The 26,355-nt window shown below is 57.6% G+C and overlaps 1 protein-coding gene across 1 annotated transcript; it reads right to left on the bottom strand.

Annotated features, from left to right (window-relative positions):
- Positions 1-332: 332 nt before the first annotated feature.
- Positions 333-26,280, bottom strand: KCP (kielin cysteine rich BMP regulator). Its single transcript, XM_064290378.1, has 39 exons — positions 26,202-26,280; positions 23,569-23,735; positions 22,648-22,837; positions 22,483-22,559; positions 19,999-20,095; positions 19,772-19,854; positions 19,446-19,539; positions 18,665-18,670; positions 18,264-18,346; positions 16,649-16,742; positions 16,413-16,492; positions 16,246-16,339; positions 15,865-15,950; positions 15,712-15,793; positions 15,324-15,476; positions 15,138-15,244; positions 14,971-15,064; positions 14,173-14,346; positions 13,956-14,038; positions 13,736-13,829; positions 13,451-13,639; positions 13,042-13,212; positions 10,745-10,921; positions 9,786-9,871; positions 9,440-9,530; positions 8,602-8,684; positions 8,416-8,509; positions 7,262-7,435; positions 6,945-7,027; positions 6,398-6,518; positions 5,095-5,174; positions 4,788-4,887; positions 3,623-3,765; positions 3,205-3,377; positions 3,027-3,138; positions 2,843-2,944; positions 1,511-1,675; positions 779-1,085; positions 333-601 (listed from the first exon to the last, which is right to left on the bottom strand). Exons 1-39 carry the CDS (start codon positions 26,278-26,280, stop codon positions 333-335), a joined length of 4,737 nt encoding a protein of 1,578 aa, XP_064146448.1.
- Positions 26,281-26,355: the final 75 nt, after the last annotated feature.

Genomic DNA, 26,355 nt, shown 5'->3' with positions numbered 1-26,355 from the left:
TCAAGTCCTCTGCCTGTTGTAGCGGTGCAGGCAGAAGGAGCGAGCAAGGTCCAGGGCTGAGACCTGCAGTCCCCACCTCTGACTCTGGGAACCCTGACCACTGGGCCCCAAGACCAGACAGCTCCCGCCCCCACCCAGCTCCTGGAGAAAACACACCATACACAAAAGGAAGAGTTTACTGCTTCTGTCTCAACACATGAGAACCTTTGCAGAGACCACCCCTACCCCCAGTGCTGGTAGGATGCCTCCTGCAGCTCCCAAAGGGCTGGAACCAGAGGGAGCACCAAGGGTAGACTTGTGGCCAAAGAGTCCTGGTTGGGTGTCTTCCTGGCTCAGGGTGCCCCCTGTGGCCCCTGGCTAGGGCTGGCCAGAACACTGGGTGGTGGGTCCCTGGTGAGCAGGACTGGGGGGCAGGCCTCAAGGGGGATGCAGTGGGCATCGTGCTCCACCAGGCCCGCGGGGCACTGGCAGCCAGGCACGCAGGGCCTTACACAGTGGGCCGCCAGCTCCCCTAAGGGGACGTGCAGGTTGAAGCAGGTGCGGGGGCAGGGTGGGCCACACTCATCAAACACGAAGCCACGGTCCAGGGGGCAGCCCACCGCTGGAGAAGAGTGAAAGGCGGGTTGTGGGGCCAATCCCAGCTGCTCCACTCTTCATGCTCACCCCCTTGGGCCTCCCTGCGCCCACCTGTCCAGACCTTAACCCCTGAGGCTGCCCTTCCCCTCTGGTCACCCTTCCCCTAGGACCTTGGCCCGATTTACACTGCACTGCCCCTCACCGCAGAGCGTGGGGCCCCGCCAGGCAGGTGTCACTCCTGCCTGGCGACAGTGGCTGGCATAGGCCTCCAGGACGTCACAGAGGCAGGCGTCTGCTGAAGGGCCAGGGCCACAAGCACACAGGTCATATACGCAGGCGGCAAAGAAGGGCTCCGGGGGCACCACGGCACGGCATTGACCGAATGGTGCTGACTTCAGCACCGCACACCGGGCATTGGCCTCACGACGGGCACGGTAACCTGCTGCCCGGCATGGATCCACCTCTCGGCCCACAGCACAGGGCCGGCCAGGCCCTGGCCCCTCAGGGACCTAAACAGGGAAAGTGACGGTGATGTAATAGCACCCTCTGGAGGTCACCAGAGGCACTGACCTCTGTGTGCTCCCTTCTAAGCACCTTCCACTGGATATTTTATCTTCAGAAACCTCCCTACAAGACTGGGGAAGGAACCACCATCTACCTTTCCCCTGTTCCCATTTTGCAGATGGAGAAACCAAGGCCCAGAGCACACCAGGGAGTTGTCCAAGGTCACACTGTCAGTGTGTCGCAAAAAGGGATTTAGGTTTGGGAGACCTCTCCCAACAGCCAACCCCACCTTCCCTGGCACATGACAGGCAAGGGACCCCCAAGCCACCCTGAACGCCCTAATGCCATTCTGTGCTTCCCTTCCATTACAGAGGGCTGCTCTGATGCTCACACTCAGCTATGCCCACCCCCTTCGTCTGTGCTCACTCACCTGCCAGCTGTTCCCAAATGCAGCCTCTGTGGGAAGGAGCAGCCCCTCAGGGCCCCGCAGGTCATCCCGGGCAAAGCCGTTGAAGTTCCCACAGAGCCCACAGGTCTGGCCCCGGTAGGAGCCCGGCACCCTCACCTCCACCTGGGACTGCCCATCCCACAGCACCTGTGGGGAGAGACCTGGGGCTGGGGAAGGGGAGGGACCCAAGAAGCCCAAGGGCCATCGTCACCCCATCTGCTGTGTCAGCACGTGTATGCTGGGGAGGACAGTAGATGGGTGGAGGCTCCCATGGAGCAGACACTGCCCTGACCAAGCCACCTCGTCCTCTTGGGCCCTGGGCAAGCACACAGGGCATGAAGGGTGCCCGCCGCTCCTGAGTGAGGACGCCTGCTCCCGGTGCACTCCTGAGCTGCACCCCAGGTAAGATGCAACCACTTGTAGAGACTCACTTGGGGCATCCGGGCCTTCCAGAAGACCAAGGAACTCAGTTCACTCCTTTCAAGAGTGCAGAGATGCCTTGTTTTGTGAATTTACCAATTGTGCTTAAGTGTTGGGAGTCCATGGCTGGCTCAAAGAGTTAAGTGATAGACTACTAACCAAAAGATTGATGGTTCAAACCCACCCAGAGATGCCTCAGAAGACCCTGAAAAACCTATAATTCTGACTCATAATGATATGATTCCAACTCACAGCAACCTTGTAGGACAGAGTAGAACTGCCCCATAGGGTTTCCAAGGAGCAGCTGGTGGATTCAAACTGCTCACCTTTTGGTTAGCAGCCTGAGCTCTAACCACTGCGCCACCAGAGCTCCACGCTCAGAAGACAGGCCTGGTGATCTGCTTCTGGAAGGTCACAGTCTTGAAAACCCTATGGAGCAGCTCTACTCTGCACACATGGGGTCACTAGGGGTTCCACTGGAAAGCAACTAACAACATCAGCTTAATGGGGGGCGGGGGGAGGCGAGCAGATTACTCTTCCACGTGGGAGTTAGAAGGAACCTCAGAGACCTGGTTGAGGCCTCCCGCACTAATCCTTCACCCATTTTATAAATGAGAAAATTGAGGCTCAGAGAGGGTTGGTTACTGGCCTAACAGCCACAGTGTGTCGGTAGCTGAACCAAGATTAGAAATCAGAACTCTGCTGCCCTGGAAGTCTCCGACCCTGATTCCTTCCCTCCCCTCTGAGTCCAGCAGCACTCTCTCACCTCCTCGGGAAGCCCCGGAAGGAGCTGGCACCCCACTCCCTCACTGATGCAGATGCCCGACTGGACTGCGGCTCACAGGCCTGTGGTTCCCGGAGCCCCCAGCCCGCCCCACCTGGCCCCGTGCTCACCTGGAGCCCGGGCTGGGCGTGCAGGATCACCGTGCGGCCCCGCAGCTCCACGTACAGCAGCGACTCCTGCAGGAAGGGCAAGGCCGCGGGACGCCCGTCCACCTGGAGGAGGGGGACGCGGAGGTGCCACGTCGGGGACAGGCGGTCGGCGCGGGACCCGCCTCTCCGGCCGGCCGCTGCTCACCGTGACCGCTCCGCCCTGCAGCAGCCGCACGGCCACGCCTCCCAGCAGCACCGCCACCTCCTGCGTCCAAGCCACGCCGCTCCGCCCGCGGTCATCGTTGGTCACGTGGACGCTGCGGGCGCCAGGGATCAGCAGGGACCGGCGCGGGAGGTCAGGGAGAAGGGCTGGGGGTGCCTACCTGAAGTCCCCTCCGCGGCAGTCCTTGGCCAGCACGTAGCTGCAGCCGCCCTGGAAGTGCAGCAGGCGGCCGTCGAAGGTGCGGTAGTGCGGGTCTCCGAAGGCCAAGCAAGAGGCAGGCCGGAGCACGCAGCGTGGGCAGCAGCTGCCGGGACTCAGAGCAGGGGCCTCGTCCTGGCCGATTCCCAGACCCGATCAGACATAGGCCCCCCAGAAGGACGCAGAGCGGTCGGGGACTCCCAGGTCTCCACTCCGCGCTCTCAGACCAACTGCGAGCAGGGCCAGGGCGCCACCTGGTGGTCGCGCCAGGAACACCACCGTCCCTGGCTCCCGACCTCGCTCTCTCCTGTCCAATCCCACCAGGTTGGCGGTGCCAAGTGCCACCCCCTAAATACCCGCCCTTGGTCTGCGGCACTCACGGGACCACAGGCGAGCGGTGGGCAGCGCTGGCTCTGGCAGCGCAAGGTGCCGGCCACGCAGGAGCAGCTGGTGCAGGCGTCCACGGCCCATAGCTCTCCGGAGGCCACCTCCCGGCCCTGGTGCGCGCACGCCTGAGCTGGGGCTGAGGGGGCGGGGGTGCGAGGGTCAGCCGCCGCCCGGCATCCTGGGCCTCACCCGCCCGTCGTCTTGGCCGCACGCTGGCATCACTGGCAGCAGCTGCCGGCCTCATGTACCTGCACCCAACCTTTGGGGCAGGTGAGGACCTGGCACTCCAGGTGGTACTCCACGTGGCCCTGCTCGGGACAGATGGCGTTGCCCTGGGGATTTCCTGCAGAGCCTGGGGGTCCCTAGCCTCACAATTGTGGGACCTTCTGGGTCAACGGCTGAGGCAGCAGCCCCTTCTCTCTGCCCCTGCCCACCGCAGAATCCCTTACTTCGTGTTCTCTTGAGACAGGAAATCCAGCCCAGCTCGGCTCCTCACCCAGAGGGGGCACCTTTTCCTAATTAGCTCAAAGACCCCTTTGTGTTGAAGGGCCTGGCCTGCCTCCTGTATCCACCTATAAAGCCCCTCCCCCAGCTCACTCGGCAGGTGCAAGTGAAGCAGGCGTTGCTGGGGTCCTGCCAGCTCTGCCCATCTGCCATTCTCTGGCCCGCGGCCTCCACCACACATTCTGAGAGGAAGAAGTGGGCACAGGGAGCCCTGTCCTCCAGTGACACCCTGCCTCCTGGAGCTGGCCCTAGAGGCCTGCAGCAAGGGAGTGTCCACCCCCTTTCACTAGCACCCTGGATAGTGTTGGATTCTTCTGTGAATATCCAGGGGCCAACTGGATGTCAGACCCTGTGCCAGGCTCCGGACGTCTGCAGGGTCCTGGCTGCCCAAACAGCTGGAGGTGGAACCCTCCTCTGGGCCAGAAGGCCAGCTCAGCTGTGCAGTGCCTGGCTGGTGGACCCAGAGTCCCTGAGCCTACTGACAAGCCCCCGGTCAGCTGCTAGAGTCCAGACCCCATCCCTGCCTCCCTCTACCCACAGGTACAGCCCCTCCCCCTTCTCTACAAAGGAACAGAGCCCAGGCTGTCCACTTGGCCTGCCTCCTCCTGCCTCCCTCCTGGATTCTTGAGGGTGCAGGCTGAGGGGAGTACTTACCCTGGCATATGGGGCAGCAGCTCCCAGGGAGGGTATGGTGCTCTGACGGGGAGCAGCTGAGCTTGGGACAGGCTCGGTGAATGCAGAACCATGTGAAGTCCTGCAGACAGTGACAAGATAGGTGGAGAACAGGCGACCCCAGGAGTCAGAGGGAGGGAGCAGGGCACAGGTGGGGGTGGGCAGGCACCAATCTAACATTCAGGACAAGGGGGCAAGTGCTGGTGTGACTGGGGAGAGGAGTCGCAGGCACAGCCCACAGGAGGAAGAGGAGGGGTCTTTGAGAGTCCCCAGGGCCAGAAGGGCTTACCTGGCACTGGCAGGTGTAGCATGGGTCTGGTGGGGCCAGCTCAGATCCCTGCAGGCTCTCTGTGCAGTTACTCAGGGCTTCTGTGAGGATAAAAATGGGTCGGGTGGGGGAGGGAGTAAGGGGGAACAGGGGTTGAGAGCCCAGCTGTCCCCACTTACACAGTGTCCCCAGACTTCCTGGACCCAGAGCATGCCACATCCCCAGCACCTTGACTCCAGGTAGGATAAGTCCCCTTTTCTTTTGGTTTCACAAAGGAAAGTCTGGACTCTTTAAAAAGAACTTTACTAGGCTATTAAGACCAAAACCAAACCCGTTGCCGGCTAGTCAATTCCATCTCATGGCACCCCCATGTGTGTCAAAGTAGAACTGCACTCCATGGGGTTTTCAATGGCTGTGATCTTTCAGAAGTAGATCACCAGGCCTTTCTTCCAAGGTGCCTTTGGGTGAATTTAGGACCTGGAAACTGCCCTCCCTCCTGCTTTCTTTCATATTGTCTGCCTGAAACAGCATAGGAAGCCCAATCTTGGCTCCAGCACCCAGCGCCTGTGCCATCTTGGGTAGATTAATCAACCTCTCTGAGCCTCAGTTTCTTCATCTGTAAAAAGGGACTAACAATACTTACCTCACTGGGTAATCAAGAATTAAATGAGATACTGTTTATTGAGAGCACAAAGCACTGTCTGTGGCATACCAAGAAAAACCCAAACCTGTTGCCGTGGAGTCCATTGCAACTCAAAGCGACCCTACAGTAGGGTCCTCTTCCCCTCCCCTGAAGCACATCCTAACAAGTGTTGATTAGAATAGCTCTCCCCCTCCCTGAGGCTGGGCCACTCACTGCCTCTCTGGGCCTCACAGCACCTCCTCCCTCTACCCTCAACTATCCAGCAAGGACACAACTGCTGCCCCGCAGCGCCACCTGCTGGGGAGGCTGCTCCACAAACTTCCTAAGATCTCCCCATTCAGGCCTAACACAGCCAGGTCATGGGCTTCCAGAAAAGTCCACCGGAATCAGGAAAGGGCTGGGGCTGGGGGCCAGGGTTGGCTGGCTCTTCTAGTGTCACTCAGCGGATGGCAGCCATACCCTTTTATTTACACTCCTCTGCCCCAGGACTTGAGTCCTGGTGGTCCAATAGTTAAGCATTCGACTTCAAAGGTCCAGCAGTTCGAACCCACCACCCACTCCAAGGAAGAAAAGACCTGGCAATATGCTCCCATAAAGATTACACCCTATGGGGCAGTTCTATCAGATAGGTCGCTATGAGTTGGAATCGGCTGGACAGCACACAACAACCCCAGGACTCACCGGCACAGGTCGGGCAACAGTGCTGGGGTCCAGGGGGCAGGAGCTGGCTAGGGGGGCAGCCCACAAGGCTGGGGCACTGCCGACGGTGACAGTGCAGGCTGGGGACCCCTTCGGGCTGTAGCTGCAAGAAGAATGAGAGCGTCCCCTCATGCCCGAGGCCACATCCTCCTCCCCAACCCACTGCCGAATCTGTGATGTCATCTGCCTGCTCAAAACCCTTTCATGGTTCCCCATTACCTCTCAAAGAGTGGAAACTTAACCTTCCATAATATGGCCCCCAGCCACTTCCCGGGGGCTCTCCCACTGCCTCCTATACACACCCACACACCCACCCTACCTTCTGGCCAGGAGGACCTGCCCACTGCCTCCCCAACACTTGTGTCTAACCCCCCAAGACCTCCTGGCTCGTCACCTCAAGCCCTGCCTCACCTCCTGGCCACAGGGACACATCCTGCCTCTGACCTGAGAGTGCTTGCCTGGGCCTCCCCCAGCGCTGCCTCCTCCACACCGGCTGATGCTTCCCACCTCCAGCTTCGCCTCACCCTACCTCACAGATGCACACTTCACAGGGGTCTGTCCCAGGCTGGAAGCTCTCCCCTGGCTCATACTTCCGGCCCTTGTGCTCACAGTCTTGGGAGGGTGGGGGAAGAGAGGGACAGGACCAGGAAGCCTTCAGGAACTGTGGCGGGGGGGTCCTCCCCCCTCCAGCCCAAAGGGATTGGGGAGTGGCACAAGAAGGGAGACCTCTTTTCCCTAGCAGCCTGTCCCTGCAGCCCAGGGCAAAGGCAGGGAGGCTAGGCTGGGCCAGACCCAGGTGGGGAGCTGCCTCCCTGCTTCCCTGCCCCCGCTCCAGGTTCCCAGTACCAGGGCATCGTGGACAGCAGTCACCCGGCCCCTGGCGGGGCTGGGCACAGGAGCCGACACACTGGATGTGCGCACAGGTGATGACGCCCTCATGACACATGCAGGAAGAGCAGGGGTTGTCGGGGGGCACCCAGCTACTGCCTTCAGGGTGCTCCTCCCCATGGGACAGGCAGCCTGTGGTCCATGGTAGGCAAGGATCAGCACTGAGTCTGAGGTCCAGCACCCACCCTGGCCCCCACCTGGTGGTCAGCAGAGATGTGGCCATCAGGAGGGGGGCCTGCGGAGATGTGGCCGGAAGGTGGGCCCTCCTGTCAGTATGGGTGGGGAGCAGTGTGGTGGAGGGGAAAGGCAATGGGGTGGTCAGATGCCTGGGTTCTAGTCCAGTTTCATGGCTGCTTGCTCCCTAGGCCAAGCTCCGGGCAGCAGGACTGGCCAGGTGCAGCCCAGCACTAGCATTATCAGCGGCCTGCCACAGGCATGTAATAAACACACGTGCCATCAACCAACAGCTCCATCCCTAACTTGGTGGCCCTGTGTGCCCCAGGTAACCAATCTCTCCAAGCCTGTCTCATCTGTTAAATGAAAGTTTCCTCTGTCCCGTCAACCTCACAGTTCAAGTGAGACACTGGGTCAGTGGCAGGGACAGCAGGCGGCAGGCTAAGGAAGGCTCAGATCCTGGAGCCAGACGGCCTAGATGCCAATCTTGACTCTGCCACCTAGTAGCTGAGTGACCCCAGGCAATTTACGTTCCCTGTCTGTGCCTCAGTGTTCTTATCTGTGAAATGAGAGAGAGTACATAACGGCATCTAGCTAGGAAATTGTCACGTGGATCAAATGAGATAACACATGTACAGTGCTGAGCACAGTGCCTGGCACACATCGTGTGTGCTCAACACACCTTAACTACCATCGTTAGGAATGAGGTGGGTTAGGAAGAGGGGAAGCTTTGCAGGGCCTCTAACCAGCACCTGGAGGGGAAGGAAATGGTGGAGCAAGACAGGGGCAGGGAAGGGGTGAGGTGGGCAAGGGTGAGAGCCCAGGGGGCTGAGGCATGGGAGCACCAGGAACAGCGGACAGGGAGGTGGAAAGGCTGGACAAGGGCAGAGGGGCAGGGGGAGTGCAGGGTGCAGGGTGGTCTCTAGGGGCAGACATACCTCTGCAGCGAGGGCAGCAGATCCCCTGCTCTGTGACCTGCAGCCGGCAGGGCAGGGGTGGGCACTGCAGGCGCACACAGCTGACTCGGCCGGCCTATGGGAGACACAGGGTTAGGCCGCCCTCTCTAGGCCCCGCTTTGGCCCAGCCCCTTGGCCACCTCCCTGCCAGCCACCTCCCTGCTGTACCTGACAGTGGCACCGCTCACAGCTGCCAGCAGGCCCCTCAAACTCTTCCCCGTTCTGGTGCTCCCGGCCCCTGGAGAGGCAGCCTGTGGGGACACACTTTCTGGGTAGAGGGACTATACCACCCTGTCCTGCCCAACCTCAGCCTGGCAGGGAGGGAGGGAGTGGGGGTGTGTTATTGTTTTGTGATTGAATTGTGTCCCTCAAAAATACATATTGGAGTCTTAACCTCTGAACCTGTGGAGGAAATTCTAGTGGCGTAGTGGTTAAGAGCTACAGCCGCTAACCAAAAGGTTGGCAGTTGGAATCCACCAGGTACTCCTTGGAGACCCTGTGGGGCAGTTCTACTCTGTCCTTTAAGTCACTATGAGTTGGAATTGACTCTATAGCAACCAGTTTGGTTTTATGGGTACCTGTGGATGTAATCCCATTTGGGAATAGGGTTTTCTTTGTTATGTTAATGAAGTCCTGTCAGAGTAGAGTGTGTCTTAAACCCACTGATTTTTGAGATATAAAAAGAGCAGATTAGACACTGAGAAGCTAGAGCAAAAGGGGGAAAGATCAATGCCACCTGTCGGATCTTCAATGAACACGGAAAAGAACGCTAGAGAAGCTGAGACAAGGATTTTTCCCGAGCAGGTAGAGAACCTTCCCCTGGAGCTGGTGCCCTGAATTCCGACTTCGAGCCTCCTAAACTGTGAGAAAATAAATTTCTGTTCGTTGAAGGCACCCACTTGTGGTATTTCTGTTGTAGCAGCACTAGGTGACTAAGACTGACTAAAACAGAGGGTGGGAAGACTTAGGGAGGGGCACCAGGGCTGGGCGTGTGGAAGCAGCTCACTGTGGCAGACAGGGCAGAAGCAGGGCCCCAGAGAGGGGTGGGTGCAGGCAGCTGGGGGGCACGGCTTCTTCTGGCAGCGCACAGAACCTTCCTGTGGAGAGAGGTCACACTGCCACTTCTAACACCCCTGTCGTTCCATCACACTCTTCAACCAGGCTGCATGCTGCTCTGGGGTAAGTGCCCCTGCCAGGCCCCAGCCCTTCTCCTTGGCCCCAGAGACCTGGACCCACCCTGGTAACTAGATGTCACAGGCAGAATGTGAGCCCCTGAGACATGGGCAGAGGCCTGGCCAGAGAGGAGGACCAAGAAATGAAAGGCTACCAAGTGCCCAAGTGGGCTGCCTCACCTGGCAGATGCAGATGGAGCAGGTGGGGTCAAGTGGGTCAAGAAAGGTCTCTCTGGAGGCAGCAGTGACTCCATGATAAAGGCATCCTGGGAGTGAAGGGCCGCCATCAACAGAGCCCACCAGACACACACACACACACACACACACACACACACACACACACACAGCCAGGCCTGGGGACTTCTAGAAAAGCCTTGTGAGTCAGAGAGGGGGAGATGTGTGTAGCTGGGCAGGTGAGGGGTGGGAGGAGACCTCAGCCAGGTCATCCACAGTGAAGGGCTGGAGGACAGCTTTTTGGCATGAAGATTGGAAGAAGCAAAGGTGAAGAGATGGACTAAACCCGCTGTCGTTGAGCAGACCCTATAGGGCAGAGTAGAACCGCTCCATAGGGTTTCCAAGGCGGTAATCTCTAGGAAGCTGACTGCCACGTCTTTCTCCTGTAGAGTGGCCGGTGGGTTCAAACCACTGACCTTTTGGTTGGCAGCTGAGCTCTTAACCACTACGCTAACAGGGCTCCTTAGAGATGGACAACCAAGGGTTTATTATCTGTCAGCCTAGGGTGGGTGGAGGATAGTGAGGCAATCGGTACAACTGGCCAGGAAGTAGAAGGTTGGGCTGGGCAAGGGAGCGTGGGGCCATGGACTCTGCAGGGAACCGTGAATGGTTTTGTACAGTCCATGGGGCGGTGTCATGATATTTTAGGAAGGCAATGAGACGATTTAAGAGTAGGAAGGTCTGGAAGCAATAGGACCAGTTATTTGGTCTAGTGTGAGGTGACAGGGGACAGAGAGGAGTGGGTGAGTGTCATGGGAGACGAGTCTGAGGAGAAGCCCAGGGTGTGTGTCTGTGTGTCTCAGGGGCACGATGATGGTGGTATTCTGGGTGACTCAGGCTGCTGCGAGGCTGGGGCCCCTTGGAGCTCCAGGAGGGGGTGGAAGGGCAGGGGAAGACCCACCTACCCTGGCAGGTTGGGCAGCAGTGCCCAGACGGGGTGAGTGGGTGGCTGCAGCCCAGAGGCTCACAAGGGTGGCGGCTGCAGGTCACGAAGCCTCCAAGGCAGGTACATAGGTTGCAGGGGTCTCGGGGGTCCAGGAACTCCTGGCTGCTCAGGTAGGACTCCCCCAAATACTCACAGCCTGTGAGAGAGGAGAGAGAAAGAGCAGGAGAAGGAGGCCAAGAGGGATGGGAGGAGAACAGTTATCAGGCTCTGAGCCTGAGCCTGGCTTGGGTCCAAGGCCTCAAGACCCGACAACTAATCTGGGCCCAGTGGGCAAAAAAAAAAAATCCCAGGGTGGGAGTCAGGGGTGTTGGACTGGCCAAAGGGCCAACTTCCTCCCCGTCAGCCTGCAAAAATCTCCCTGTCCCATCTATAGGGAAAATCCCCACAAGGAATCTGTCCCTACAGCCAAATACTCAGCAGGCTGCTGCCAACCTGAGGAGAGCTGGGAACGACTCAAGATGACTTTAAGGGTGTGGATTGGAGGTCTTCCTTTTCCAGTACTCTCTCAAGACTTCTGATTAACCCAAGATGGAGAAGGGGTAGCAGCTTGCTCTTTGACACTCTCTGACCCTTGCTGACTTCCCCTTTTTGACAAAGAGAGCAAACCTCAGGCTCAGAGGCTTGACAAGGCAAAAGTGTCTGACTAGAATTTAACATTTTATATTTAATTATGTTCACTTTTACGGTAATCTTCCATTCCTGGCAAGTAATCTAATTTTCCACTTACAGCATGATATAAAAACTTCTTTTCTAAATTAATTTAAATTAAGAAGTGGGTTGATTTAAAGAAAAATACTCAAACTACAGATGGTAGGGGATATATTGCAAAAATGTTATGATAAGACAAGAATGACTAAAGACTGGGGAATTGGATCTGGTTCAACTCTCTCTCTCTCTTTTTTTTTTTTACAGAAGTTGAAATTAGGCCCAGATATATTCACACAATGGAACACCACTCAACAATAAAGAACAACGATGAATCCATGAAACGTCTCATAACATGGATGAATCTGGAAGGCCTTATGCTGAGTGAAATTAGTCAGTCGCAAAAGGACAAATATTGTATGAGACCACTATTATAAGAACTCAAGAAAAGGTTTAAACACAGAAGAAAACATTTTTTGATGGTTACAAGGGTGGGGAGGGAGGAAGAGGGGTATTCACCAACTAGATAGTAGACAATTACCTTACGTGAAGGGAAGGACAACACACAATACGGGAGAAGTCAGCACAACTGGACTAAACCAAAAGCAAAGAAGTTTCCTGAATACAACCAACCACTTCGAGGAACAGAGTAACAGGGCAGGGGTCTGGCGACCATGGTTTCAGGGGATATCTAGGTCAACTGGCATAATAAACAAAGTTTATTAAGAAAATGTCGTGCATCCCAGTTTGGTGAGTGGCGTCTGGGGTCTTAAAAACTAGCAAGCAGCCATCTCAGATGCATCAATTGGTCCCAACCCACCTGGACCAAAGGAAAATGAAGAACACCAAAAGACACAAGGTAAATATGAGCCCAAGAAAAAGAAAGAGCCACATAAACCAGACTTCATCAGCCTGAGACCAGAAGAACTAGATGGTGCCTGGCTACCACCAATGACCGCCCTGACAGGGAACACAACAGAGAGTCTCTGATGGAGCAGGAGAAAAGTGAGGTGCAGAACTCAAATTCTAGTAAAAAGACCAGACTTAATGGTCTGACTGAGACTGGAGGGACCCTGGAAGATATGGCCCCCGGACTCTCTGTTAGCCCAAAACTAAAACCATTCCCAAAACCAATTCTTCAGACAAAGATTAGACTGGACTATAAGACATAAAATGATACTTGTGAAGAGTGTGCTTCTTAGCTCAACTAGATACACGAGACTAAATGGGCAGCTCCTGTCCAGAGGCGAGATGAGAGGGCAGAAAGGGACAGGAGCTGGTTGAATGGACACGGGAAACACAGGGTGGAGAGGAGGAGTGTGCTGTCACATTATAGGGACAGCAACTAGGGTCACATAACAATATGTGTATAAATTTTTGTATGAGAAACTAACTTGAACTTTTACTTAAAGCACAATTAAAAATATAAATAAATAAAAATAAATTAGGCCCAATGGGATTACCTAACTTGACCAAGGTCATAAAACCAAAGAGCATCAAAGGCAGAAGAAAATTCAAGCTGTATTCCAGTGTTTTGTTTTGTTAAAACCATAATAAAGGTTTCTGATCCACCCCAGGGCAGTAAAGATGAGGCTGACCCAGCCCCCTCACCATCACAGGCAGGGCAGCAGTCACCCCTGGCCGGGAAGGGGCACTGTGGCGGTGCACAGGTCCTGGGCTGGCAGTTCACGCTGCCCTCCCAGCAGAGACAGACGTGACAAGGGACACTGGGCGAAGGGAAGCGCTCCCCGCTGGCCAACTCCTTCCCCTGGTACCAGCAGCCTAGAGTGGGGGCGAGGAGGGCAGGAGCTGGGGGCAGTGGCGGCTTTTACCAGGCCCACAGCCTCCCAGGCCCTGCTGACTGGGCACAGTCCCTCACGTTCTTAATGAAAACCCCAACGTGGGAGGCGCTGGGCCTGGAGGAGTGGGACACAGGAGTGGAGGGGGCTGGAGAAAGGACGCCGCAGGGCAAAGAGGACCGGGCACAAATGGCTAAAGGGAGCGCCGCACTGGGCGTTACCGTCGCAGGCGGGGCAGCAAGGCCCCTGGCGCGGGTGAGGGCAGAGCGCCGGCGGGCAGGGTAGCCGCTGGCAGGACACGGAGCCGTTGAGGCAGAGGCAGCTGTGGCAGGAGTCGCCAGGCGGGGAGAAGCGCTCCTGGTGGCGGGCGGGGGGCCCACCCCCGGGCCTCGGGCAGCCGGCGGGGGCTGCTGCGGCGAGAGCGCGCGCAGGGAGCGCGCGTCAGAGGCACAGGGAAGGCGGGGGTCAGGGAGCCCCGGGAGAAGGCCCGAGGGCGCGGCTCCTACCCGGGCACTGTGGGCAGCACTCTTCCGGCAGCAGGACGGGTTCTGGACAGGACAGCGGCGGGCAGTGGCGGGCCAGGCACTGCACGTTGCCGCTCTGCCGACATTCGAACAGATGGACAGATGGACGTCGCCAGGCCGAGTCAACTCTAGAAGGCTGAGGGGACTGCCCACCCCACCCCCACGTCCCGCAGTTCCTCCCCCACCCAGGTTGCAGTCTCACCAGACAGCGACACAGGCGACAGGGATCCGAAGGGTGGGGAAAATCAGCTCCGTTGGGGTACTCTTTCCCAGCAAAGGCACATCCTGGGGGAGGGGGCAGCTATAGTCCTGGGAGAGGGCCCCACTCCCCCCAGAGGATGCTGCCCTTCTGAGCCCCCAAAACCTTACATCCCACCACCAAGCCATCCCAGGAGGGCCCCCCCATCCAGTCCACCGACCACTGCAGTCGTTTTGGCAGCAGGCACTGGGCAGCGGGTGGGTGCAGGGGGCCCTGGGGCAGGCCCGAGGCTGGCAGTGGGTATGGCCCCCTTGGCACTGGCACTCCTGGCAGGAGTCTCCAGGGTGGGAGAAGCTCTGGCCATCCACAAACACCTGTTTCTCCAGGACGCAGTCTGGGCAGTGGGCAGTGGGGACAGGAAAAGGGGGGAGGTAGACTGACAGCCCCTCCAGAGCCACCTTGGAACTGCCTGCTTGGGAGCTAGGCCCATGGAGGGGGCTGTGTAAACACCTGTGAACATGTGTGCAGGCATATGAATCTCTCTGTGCACTACGTGTGTGTGAACGTGCATGCACATTTGAGCTCATTTACCTGCAGGCATATGTGTGCCTTGGAGCGTGAAGTGTGTACCCGTGTGTGCATGTGTTTGTGGTACGCACATTAGCACAGACTCTATGGAGCAAAGCACATGTCACAGGGCATCCCAGCACCTCGTCCCCCACACGGCAGACCCAAGTGTCTGTTGCATGCACCTGTGTTATACAGGTAGCTATACAAATACATCCGAGTGGGGGCTCATTGGAAGGGGAAATGGAGAATGGGGGGAAGGGTGCTATAAACAAACCTCCACTCTCCCTCCCACCCTCACCCCCCGCCGTGAGCCCAAAGAGTTCTATGCTGTGTCAGACTGCAAACGAGTCAGAAGGCCATTGTTTGGAAGGTATCAGTTGGACCTGCGGTGCCCTGGGAGCAGCAGGGACGAGGCCACCCCAGCCAGACAGGTGCAGTAAGCACATACCTGGGCACCTGGGGCAGCACTGGCCAGGGCTGCTCTGGGGCCTGGCACAGGTGGTGGGAGGGCAGTCGATCAAGGAGCAGCTCACGGTTCCATCCTGAAGCAGGGAGAGGACAATGTGGGCGGGCCCGGGAGGGGCTCAGCAAGGGAAGCAGACCTGGGAGTGGTACCTGGCAGCGGCAGGTGTGGCAAGGGCTGTCTGCGTCAGTGAAGTTCTGCCCGTTGGCATAGACGTGGCCCTGGTAGGTGCAGCTCTCACAGCTGGGGCAGCAAGCACCTAGGGAGGGGAGTAGGTTGGTCAAAGCCCTGCTGGGCAAGGTAGGGAAGGAGGCCTGGCCCAGGGCAGGGGCACTCACCAGGGGGCTGGGTGGGATGCTGGCAGGGGGCCAGGGGGCAAAGCAGCGCCTTGCACACAGGCACCCCATCTCGGCAGGAGCAGGCAGTGCAGGGCTGACCGTCCGGCTCCCACTGAACCCCCTCAGCAAACTCCTGTCCGTCCAGCACGCAGGCTGCAGCAGGGGCTGTCGCCAGGGAATTGGAACACTCCCCACCATCCCTAGCCCTCCCAGACCAGAGCCCCCTGGCCTCACCACCCCCTAGGCAGCCTGTGAGTGAGCACTTGGGCCAGGTTAGTGGGCTGAGCAGCTTGCCCCTGCCTGTGAAGGCACAACCTCCCACCTCCAGCCACTGTGGAAGCTGCACTCCTCCCAGCTGTTCCCCCCGGCCCCACACATGCATACACACCTGAGCAGAGGTGGGGGCCGGAGTCCATCAGGGTACAGGGGGCCACCGGGCACTCCTGCTCCTCACAGGACACCTCACCGGCCTAGAGGGAAGGCTGGGTGAGAGGCCCTGGAGGAGGGAGGCAGAGGAGGCTGAGCGGGCGGGATCCCCCACCTGGCAGAGGCAGCGGGCACAGCGGCCCCTCTCTTGGGGTCTGAAGATTTCCTGGCTCTGGTACTGGTGTCCCTGGTACTCGCAGCCTGATGAGGCGGATGAGGATACAGAGCTGGAGAAGCCTCCCGCCAGCCCAAAGCATCCACCCCCTCCCCCAACTAGAACAGCACCCATGTCCTCCAGGGGGTGCTGTGACACCACCAAAGCCTTGGCCCCAGCTGGTGCCATTTGCCATGAGAAAGTGATGTGATAGGAGCTTAGGTTTACAAATGTTTTTTCCGTACTTGAGTTCCGGGGCTTCATGAAGGTCTGGGGGAGTAGACCCCATACCGGGCCTCTCTCCTGCCAGTGCCTGCCCCTCCAGAGACTCGCCCCACTCACCATCACAGACTGGGCAGCACTGCCCCAGGGTCCTGCCCGGATGTCTGCAGGGCACAGGTGGGCAGGGCAGAGGCTCACACTGGACACTCCCGTTCTGCCAACAGGGCCTGGTCAGTGGCTGGAAGGCAGGTCCCGGCCAGCCCTCCCTGCCAGGCAGCCCCACTCACAGAGCAGCGGCAGTTCGAGCAGGCGTCCCCGGAGCCCACAGGCTCCCCACTGAGGTACTCCCGCCCATTTAGGAAACAGCCTGTGAGGGACAGGGTGACTTAGACCCTCTTCAGGGACCCCTCACCTCCCCCGTCCTGGCTTTCACGGGAGAGGGAAGCTGCACCATCCCAGCAGCTTTCTGAGCCCCTCCTAGTTGCCTTCCTTGCCCAGGACCCTGTCCGACTCAATGACTCACCATCACACACGGGGCAGCAGGTGCCTGGGAGGGGCCGGGCAGGGTACGGGCACAGGCTGGCGCACTCCCGCTGGCGGCACTGGACGTGGCCCTCCTGGTAGAGGGGAGGTGGAGAGGCCATCAGGAGTCAGCCCAGTAGCAGAAAGAGATTCAAGTTGCTTATTAGATATGTAGCCTAGCATGTTACTTAAGCTCCCTGAGACTCAGTTTACTCATCTGAAAAAGGGGACTCTGATAGTCCTGTCCTCATGGGACTGTTATGGGGATATAATGAGGTAAGAGGTCCCGCATGACATCGGCCTGTGGAAGCTGATATTTAACAAACAGTAGCTGCTGATCCTCCCCCAAGGCCTTTCCCAAACAGACCCCTTGTCCCCTTACCCCTGCTGCATTCACACCTGTGATGTCTATGACATCCCTGGGCTCAAGGCCCCCAACTCCATAAGTGTCTTCCTGTTCTCGAGCAGGCGAGGTGGGGGAGGGGTGGTGGTCAGTGTGAAGAGGGACGTGGCTATAGTTAGGGTGGGAGCCCCGTGACCTTCCCACCAATGCCCCTAGTCCTTAACAGCCTGTCAGGTACCCCTGTGGCTGTGGCTTCAGACCCCATGAAACACGACCCTCCTCAGGCCTCCCCTAGGCTTTGCCCCTATCATTCCCAGTACCTGAAGGGTCTTCCCTGCTCCCTGCTCTAAATTGCCCACGCTTTAAGGCCTGCGTCAACACTCCTCCTCACTGAAGACTTTCTAGATCTGCACTGCCCAATGGAAAGATAATGCAAGCCATGTATATAAATTCTCAGCCAAGAAGACCTTTCGGGGTGCAGTTCTACTCCATAACGCATCGGGATGCCATGAGTCGGGACTGACTCGACGGCAATGAGTTTGATTTTTTTCTAGTAGTCACATTTTAAAAACTAAAAAAGAAATGGATGGAATTCATTTTAATAATATATTCTATTTAACCTGACATCTCCAAAAGATTATCATCTCAACATATCATCAATATAAAAAACTATTAATGAGGCACTTCCCATTCCTTTCTCTCATACTGGAGCCCTGGTGGTGCAGTGGTTAAGAACTTGGCTGCTAACCAAAAGGTCAGCAGTTTGAATCTACCAGCCACTCCCTGGAAACCCTATGGAGCAGTTCTCTGTCCTATAGAGTCTCTATGAGTCAGAATCGACTCAACAGCAACAGGTTTTTTTTTCTTTTTTTTGGTTTTCTTTCTTGCTACAGTTTCCCAGTCCGGTGTGTATTTGCGTGTACAGCCCAACCGAACTGCAAGTGCTCCGGAGCCTCACGGAGTGGTGGCTACCAAGTTGGACGTGCAGTTCTAGATGCCTCAGGTCAACTGCATTCCTTGCTCCCAGGAGCCTTTGCTGCTTCCCCTATTCTGCACTGTCTCTTCCCTTAGCCTGTGAGCGCCCTGAGTAGGTCACAAGCCCATGCTCAGCACCTAGTGCTCAGAGCCGGGGATACAGGTGGATGCTAGCAGCCCCTGCATACAGCACCCAGGGCTAGGGCTTCTCCACCTCTGTCCCCACACAGCGCCTATGGGATTCACTCAGTGGAATGCTGGGAGGAATACAGAGGGCAGGGAGAGTAGGGTAACTCACCAGGCACTTGCAGATCCGGCAGGGGTCCCCAGGTGGGGTCCACTCTTGGCCATGCTCCTGGTGAGTGTGACCTTCTGTGCAGCCTGGGGGCAGGGCAGAGAGGAAGGTGACGGGAGCCAGCCTGGACCCAGCCTCAACCTGCCCCGCCCCTCCACGTGCCCTCTGGGGCTCTCTCCTGAGCCCAGACCACACCAGGTTGTGCCTCTGCCTAGACGCCTCAGTGGCTCCGCACTGCCTCGGGCACGGTAAAGCCCAAGCTCCTTAGCTTGCCCTTCGAGGCCCTCCGTGCCCCACACAGCCACACCCAGCTCCCCTACCTACCTCTGACCAGTCCTTACCTCTCCTTTAGGCTTTGACCAAGCATGTCTGCTTGCACCTAACCCCACCTAACACACGCACACCTGACACTGAGTGTCAGTTCCAAGCCTTTGCTCACACTGTCCCCTCCACCTGCTTCCTTCCCAGCCTTTCACCCAGCTGACTCCTGTCTAGCCTGAAGGCTCACCTTAGGACACACTGTCTCCAAGTGCCTAGACTGAACTAGGTCCCCCTCGCCTGAGTTTCCATAGTACCTGGTGGCTACTTTGTGGCATTATCTTACATTATGGGATATGTGCCATGGCACCCCTTATTGGTCACCTGGAGGGAAGGCCCCATGGCTTATGTGTTTGAAGCGCCCAAAACGTAATAATCCAACCAACCAACCAGTTTTCATCAAGCGGACTCTGACTCACGGCAGCCTCATGTATGTCAGAGGAGAACTATACTCCCCAGGGTTTACAGTGGCTGCTTTTTCCAGAGATCACCAGGCCTTTCTTCCAGGGTACCTCTGGACGGACTCGAACTTCCAACCTTTCAGTTAGCAGCTGAGCATATTAACTGTTTGCACCACCCAGAGACTGTGCAGATGATAATAGCCAACACTTACCAAGCAGCACGATGGGGTACATAATGTCATTATCTGCCCCTCACAAACGGGGGGAAATAAAGCACGGAGTAACTTACTGAGAGCCATACAACTACCAGCTGGCACGGGCAGAATCTGAGCTTGAGCACCCAGCTCCCCAGCAGGCTTGGCAGGGCATTGCTCAAAGATAGGCCTCAGCGGGTGGGCCCTGAAGTTCAAGGGCTGGGCAGGACAGCCCTGCCTGGAGTCCAGAGGGCAGGGTCAGGGGCTCTTACCTTGGCAGGTGGGGCAGCAGTGCCCAGGCCTCAGGACTGGCTGGGGGCAGGGACTGGGTGGGCACTTCATGGGCACACAGTGAACCAGGCTCCTCTGTAATGCACCAGTGGCTGAAATGCCTCCAGCTCTACTTCCGGGGAGGGCAGGATGGGCAGATGCAGGCTGCCCTTGGTGGTGAGGTGGACACAGGGCAGGGATGGAAGGAGAACTTTGCTGGGCACCAGGAAGGCATGTGATGGGGCAGAAAGAGGGGCAGGCATGGCCCAGGGTCAGGGGGGAGGTGTCCAAGGAGAAGCAGGGCTTGGGCACAGGTGGGGAGACTCACCAGGCAGGAGCATTGAAGACAAGGGTTGGAACTGGACAGGAAATTGGCCCCCTCCTCATAAAGCTTCCCCTCATACTCACAGCCTGGGGGTTTGCCAGGAGGACCAGTGTGTCACCAGAGAGCAGGGTGGAGAGATGGACATTGCCCAAGGGGAGGCATGACTCCACATGGGTACTGGACCCCCTGGGGCTGGGATGGGTGGAGGGCAGGGGAGGGCGGGGGGTCACCTGGCCGGCAGATGGGGCAGCACTCCCCAGGTGGGGTGTAGCTCTCCAAGCAGTTGAGCTCTGGGCAAGAGGGCCCCTGGCACCACACGGTCCCCTCCTGCAGGGCAGACACTGAGCCTTCCCTCCCCCTTCAACTGCCCAAGCTGGGTCACTCCCAGCCTGGGAGGCAGAGCAGGCTCAGATCGCAGTGCCGGGGCGGCAAAAGCAGCAGCCCTGCCTGGCCCCCAGATTGGATTTGACACTTCCAGGCCTGGGGTATGCCAAGCAGCAGGGACACGGGTGGTGGCTGAGCCCAGGCCCTGATTCCCTTACCTGGCAGGTGCAGGTGACACAGGGCTCTGAATGCCACGTTTCCCCAGCCCCACGGCCCCCAGGGCAGCCTGCAAAATCAGGGCCAGGCCCCCAAGTAAGGAACTCAGAGGACTGGGGCAAAAGCACAGCCTGATGGAGCCACATCACTGATGTCCGTTCAGATGAGGGGCAGTGTCATTTTTATAGTCACTACAACAAATTTCCAGCAGGTGGCAGTAAAGTGTCCAAAAAACCAAACCCACTGCCGTCGAATCGACTCATAGCGACTCTAACGTACTTCCATCATTTTACAACAGGTAAGTGTCTTGAAAAAGGGGCGCCTTTTTTTTTTTTTTTTGCCAAAGGCACCCTGTGGGCTAGCAGTGGCCCTGAGGCACGCTGTGTCTTGCAAGCTGTGTGTGTGTGTGACCCTCTTCTTTGAGATCCATCAGTTCCCAAGACTTCACTACCAAACCTCCCAAGCAATACTTCCAGACCTGAGCCCTGGCTCTCTTTTCTCATTACCAGCTAAGGTTCTTCCCCAGACAGGATCACCGGAGACAATACACATGTCCAGTAAATTTGCATTTATTCTGGGTGAAGTATAAGTATGTGCCAAATATTACATGGGACATACTTATGCTTAAAAAATTGTGTTATTTATCTGAAATTCAAATTTAACTAGGTGTCCTGTATATTTATTTGCTAGATCTGGCAACCCTCTGCCCCTAACTCTGAGCTATTAACTCCAACACCCCCCAGCAGAGCTCCTGCCTCCTCTTCCTCTCTTCATATCCCTGGCACGGATGTCCTCTCCTAGTTTCCCGAGTTCCATCTCCACTATTCCATGGGATCCAACCAGTCACCAGCTCCCGCCCGCTCTTCTGCAGCCCACGGCCACTGCTGGCTGCATGCCTACGCGTCAGCTCAATAGCCCTCTAACTGGTCCCTTCGTATCTAGTCCACGTCGGGGGGATATTCCTAAAACACCTCTTGGAACACACCACACTCTGGCTCTCAACATTTAATGGCTCCCCACTGCCCAGAGAAGAAAGTCCAAATGTCAAGGTTTATTGCAGCCTTTTCCCATTGACCTTCCCAGACTGAATTCCTGCAGTACACTTTTTCCTCCCTGTTCTTGTGCTCCAGAGGGACCTGGAGTACTCTCTCTCCTAATGAAAGCCCACTTTGCCTTCTGTCCCAGCTCAGATGACCCACTGTCTGTGAAGCCCACTCTGACTGCCTAGTCTGATGGGCTGCCCCTGCCCTCTCCTCTGGCAACGAATCACATACTGTTTTTCTATAGTTCCTCTTAATCCATCAGTTGGATCTTATATCATGGGCTTTATTAGCTATAAGCTTATCTCCTCCACTAGGTTAAAAATAGATCACGTGTCCCTTATAGCCTCTGGCAGCCCCAGCCCAGGGTCAGTGTTAGCTGACTTGTGCATTGCTCTGAATTCCCCTAGATGTGGTCCAAGTGAGTGGGCAGGTCCCCCACGCCTGCTCACACTCAGGTAGCAGAACCATAGTTCTGGGGTTTCCCTGAGCGAGTGCAGGGGGCAGGCCGGAGTTGGCAGGAGCTGACCTGGCTCACAGTGTGGGCAGCACGCTCCGGGTTCAGGGCAGGGCCCTCCTGGGCATGGCTTCTGGGTACAGGTCACTGCCCTGTCCTGTGGAGAGGCAGACTGGTGGCTGCATGGTGGGGGGCAAGACCTCCAGAACCGAACTCCATCCCAGGCCAAAAGCTGAGCTGGCATGGGGTGCATGGGCTACCCTTGGCCCAAGGCAGAAAAGGGACATTCTGCCCCTACTCCATCCTCTCTTGTTGCTCTCACCCCTGGAAGCCAGCAACTTCTCCAGGGTGGAGAGATCCCCGGAAGTGAGCAAGGGCTTTCTCCATGGAGGAGTGAGGGAGAAATGGAAGACCAGCAAACCTCCTCTAGGCCACTGTCTGCCAAGTCCAAATCACAGGGACCCAGAGGGGGCCCTCCCATGCTGGGGGGCTGAGCTCCAGAAAGCAGAACTGGGAAGAATCAGCTGAAGACCATGAGTGGCCAGGTTCAGGAGGAGAGGTAATCAGAACCCATTACATAACATTCAACATACTAGGCTGGAGGGATAGGTAGTGAAGTGAGCCAGACAGGTGAGGGGGATGGGTGGAGGACCCCCAGGTGGGTCACAGGAACTCACCAGGCAGTGGCAGGTGGTACAGGCATCTGGGGAAAAGGTCTCCCCATTGCTATAGGCGTGACCATTGTAGCTGCAGCCTGAGGAAGAGACAAGGCCATCACATGGGGCACCCAGGGCCACCTCCAGGCCCCCTGGCGGCCCTGCAGGCAGGTGGATAGGACTCACCATGGCACTGGGGAAGGCCGGGCTTGGGACCACAGTGCGTAGCCCCATCCTGGCAGATGCAGGTAGTACAGGCGTCGGGCTCCCAGCTGGCCCCCTCAGGCCAAGCCCGGCCCAGTGCCCAGCACTGAAGGGTGGCTGGGCGGCACTCACAGGCCTCCAGCTGCCTCACCCTGGCCTGCAGGTCCTTGTTCTGCGGGAAGGAGAGGAGAGGAAGGGCTGGCCCAGCTTCCCCCACCATCTCCCGTGGATTTGCGGGGTGTGGAAACTGGGGCAGAACAAGAAGGACACTTGAGGATTCCAGAACAGAGGAGGGTCCCCTCCAGTCAACATCAGGTCAAAGGGAGTCATAGTTCTCAGGGCCTGAGGTCTGGGCAGAATCTTGGGGGGTCACGAGGCCCAGGCCCCTCCCTTGTGCAGAATGGACCCTCATTCCCCCAACAGTTAGACTTCTTCCTTTATCCATCCAAACTTATATATAGCACAAACAACCAAACCATTGCCAGCACTCAAGGCAACCTCCTGTGTGTTACAGCAGGGTTTTCAATGGTTGATTTTTGCCAGGTCTTTCTTCTGAGGCACCTGAGTGGACTCGAACCACCAACCATTTGTTTAGCAGCTGCCAAGTGTTTAACCTTTTGAGCCACCAAGGACTCATATACAATAGGTGCTCCACAAGCCTTGCCAAAGGTGTGAAAAACTATGAAAATCTTGGCTGAGAAAACAGACCCCCTGGGGGAAGGGTTTCATTTGTGTGAAAGAGCCAATCTCAAGATCTGTTCAGATAAGAACCTCTCTATGTACATTGACAACAGGACTCGATTTTAGGCTCCCCAGGCCCCTCAAGCCCAACCCCTCTCTTCTTTCCCCCCAAGGTACAAAGTTCACCAGACCCCATGCACTCCCATCTGCCTCCAATGGTACCTGCTCCCTGAGTTCCGCCACCTCAGCCTCCAGTCGTCCTAGCCGCGCCTTCAGGGGGTGCCACTGCTCCTGGAGGGCTCCAGCAGGGGCTAAGGGGTGGGTGAGTGCCTGCTGCTGGTAGTCAGGGGTGTCAGCAAGCCTGGAGGGCTCCGTGGAGGCAGCCCCACCTGAAAGGCACAAGAACCCGGTGTGAGACAATGGGGGAGGAGCTAGTGGGGCTCCCTGGGGTCTGTCCTCTTAGCCACTGGGTGAGGAGGGTCACCCTGTGACCACCCCGCCCACCCACCATCCAGGGACGGAGATGTGGTCTGTGAGGGTGCTGGGGTGAAGCCTGGAGGAGGGAGCCCTGAGTTGACAAAAGTAATCCAGACCATTTTCCGTCCTGGTCAGATGTGAGCACCCTCTCCCCTCCCTGCTCCAGGATCCTCTGACCCGCTGGGGAGGTAGAATATGGGAGAGAACCTCCACAGCCTTCCCTGACACTGCAAGGTCTCCAGCTGTGGCTGGGAGGGCCCGGGTCATCTGCCTTCACTCTGGGAGGCTGACTGCAGGACAAAGTGAGAGACACGTGGAAGGCAGGGTAGCTTTAAGTTGGGCGGGTGGGGCGGTGGGGGGCTGAGGTTAGAGTCTTTTCCGGAAGCAGGTGAGTAGACACCGCCCTGTCTGGAGTTGGAGAAAGCGCTCCGGGGAGCAACTGTTCTACCTGCCCCCTCCCACAAGCCTTACCACTGTCTTCAGGCCTGTGACGGAGGGTCCTGGGGACCCCCGTGTTGGGGGGGTGGGCTCCAGAAAGTGGGACTTGGCTGCCTTTACTGAAGGGTTTGGGGAGGGACTGGGCAGGGCCCCCACATAGCTCTCAACACCCCAGGCAGAATGAAAACCCCTATCGCTGGCTCTGGATGATACCATGTGGAGGGAAAAAGGTGCCTCTGAGTTCAAGTTCAGGCCTGGGAATGGGGAACCATCACTTTTACCTTCTCACTTTGATCCCTCTCCTGCAGTCAGGAAAGTAAACAAACAAACAAAAAAAAGACATCATCAAATCTCATAGGGACCCTATAGGACAGAGTAGAACTGCCCCATGGTTTCCAGGGCTGTAATCTTTACGGAAGCAGACTGCCACATCTTTCTCCCAAAGCGTGGCTAGTGGGGTTTGAACCACTGACCTTTTGGTTAGCAGCCAAATGCCTAAGCACTGCGCCAGTAGGTCTCCTTTCAGGAAAGTAAAGGCGGGACGGAATAGGGGGACTGGAGGTGATTGATCCCTGCAGACATCAATCACTGTGGTGGGAGGTGGGCGGGCAGCTGAAGGTCGGTGCAGGAGGGGAAGAAGGGTCTCTCCCACAGAGGCAGCTCAGCAAGGCAGGGCCAAGGCTAGCTAAGAGGACTTCCCAGGGACACTAGGCCTATGAGGCTGAGGGACAGTGTCTCCCATTCCACCCTCACTGCCACCACCAAGAGGGTGGATTCCAGACAAAGCCAAACTTGTCCTCCTTGTTACAACCTGCTTTGCTCAGAGTTTTTGCAGCTGGAGACTGCTGTCCCCACCCACCCAGTTGCCCAGGCCAGAAACTTGGGGTTCAGCCTCCCTCTTTTGTGCCCCCCAAATCCCATCTGTATCCTGTCTCCTACAGTTGTACCTGATCCTTTCCCCTCCCCACCCTGTCTTCACTGGGAGGCCAATGGCAAAGCTTCCAGCCCTCTCTTTACTCGTCTGCCCCCCGGGGCGTTTCCGCATGATACACCTGAAGCAGCAAGTCCCCGAGTGACCTTTCACAAGTGCCACCCACCTTTCAGCCTGCCCTGCTACAGCCCACCTGGTGTTCTAACACCCAACCCTATGGAGCCCATGTAGGGGTTCCATCTTCATCCTTGCACAAGAACCTGGCCCACTGGGATGGCACTTGGTCCTGGTGGCTCTTTCCAACAAGATGAAGGGCCACCAAGGATTAGGTCTCAGCACCTTAAACCTCCACCCAAGCGTGACTCTAATCCAGCCTCACCACACCCCCCTCCCCATGATCCTGCCTTCCCCCAGGCGACTCCTCCAGTCCTGCTTAAGCTATAGCTGGGGTCAGACACAATAAAGGGGTTGGAAAAGCTGGGGGTCCTCTGGGACCCTTGGATGAAGACAGGACCAGCCCCTTGCCTGGGAAACCTGGAGAATGAGCTCTTGAGGGTTGCACAGTCCTGATGGCTCCCCAGGGACTGTCCTGCTCTTCTCACCCTCCACCTCTACCCTGTTCCTGCCCTGACCCCTCTGTTCCAGCCTGTCCCTCGGGGAGGGCCAGATGCAAGACTCAAAGTCAGCTCCCAATACGGGCCTCCTTTTATTCCCCTTTCTCAAGACAAATAATTAACTTCAGATTCCAGAACAGTCTCTTCCACTGCTGCCTGCAGGAATTCCTCCCAAAGCCAGAGCAGGAAGCCCCCTCCCTTGCCGGGACCCTTTCCCTGGCCCCCGGACTCTGCTGCCATCTGACCCACTATCACCATCTGACCCACCGTCGGGCTGGGCTGAGGCCGGCCCAAGGGGCGCCCAAGGGGCTGCAACAAGAAGCCACGTCCTGGCTCTTCCCTGAGCAAGAGGTGGGGACGCGCCCACCACCCCCCAGCCCTGGCGCCCGACTTACCCTCGCCCGGCCCCGAGGCCAGCGCCAGGCTCGCGAGCTGCAGGACAAGCGGCAGCAGGGCGGCCCCGCGCCCGGCCATGCTCCTCTGTCGTCGCGGCTCGGCGGGCGCAGGGGAGGCGGGGTGCGAGACACCAGGCCGCCTCCCACCCGTCTT

Source organism: Loxodonta africana, chromosome 8, assembly GCF_030014295.1.
Source record: "Loxodonta africana isolate mLoxAfr1 chromosome 8, mLoxAfr1.hap2, whole genome shotgun sequence".
Classification (NCBI taxonomy): domain Eukaryota; kingdom Metazoa; phylum Chordata; class Mammalia; order Proboscidea; family Elephantidae; genus Loxodonta; species Loxodonta africana.
Note: the sequence above shows the minus strand (reverse complement) of the source record. Positions and strands in the feature narration are given on the sequence as shown.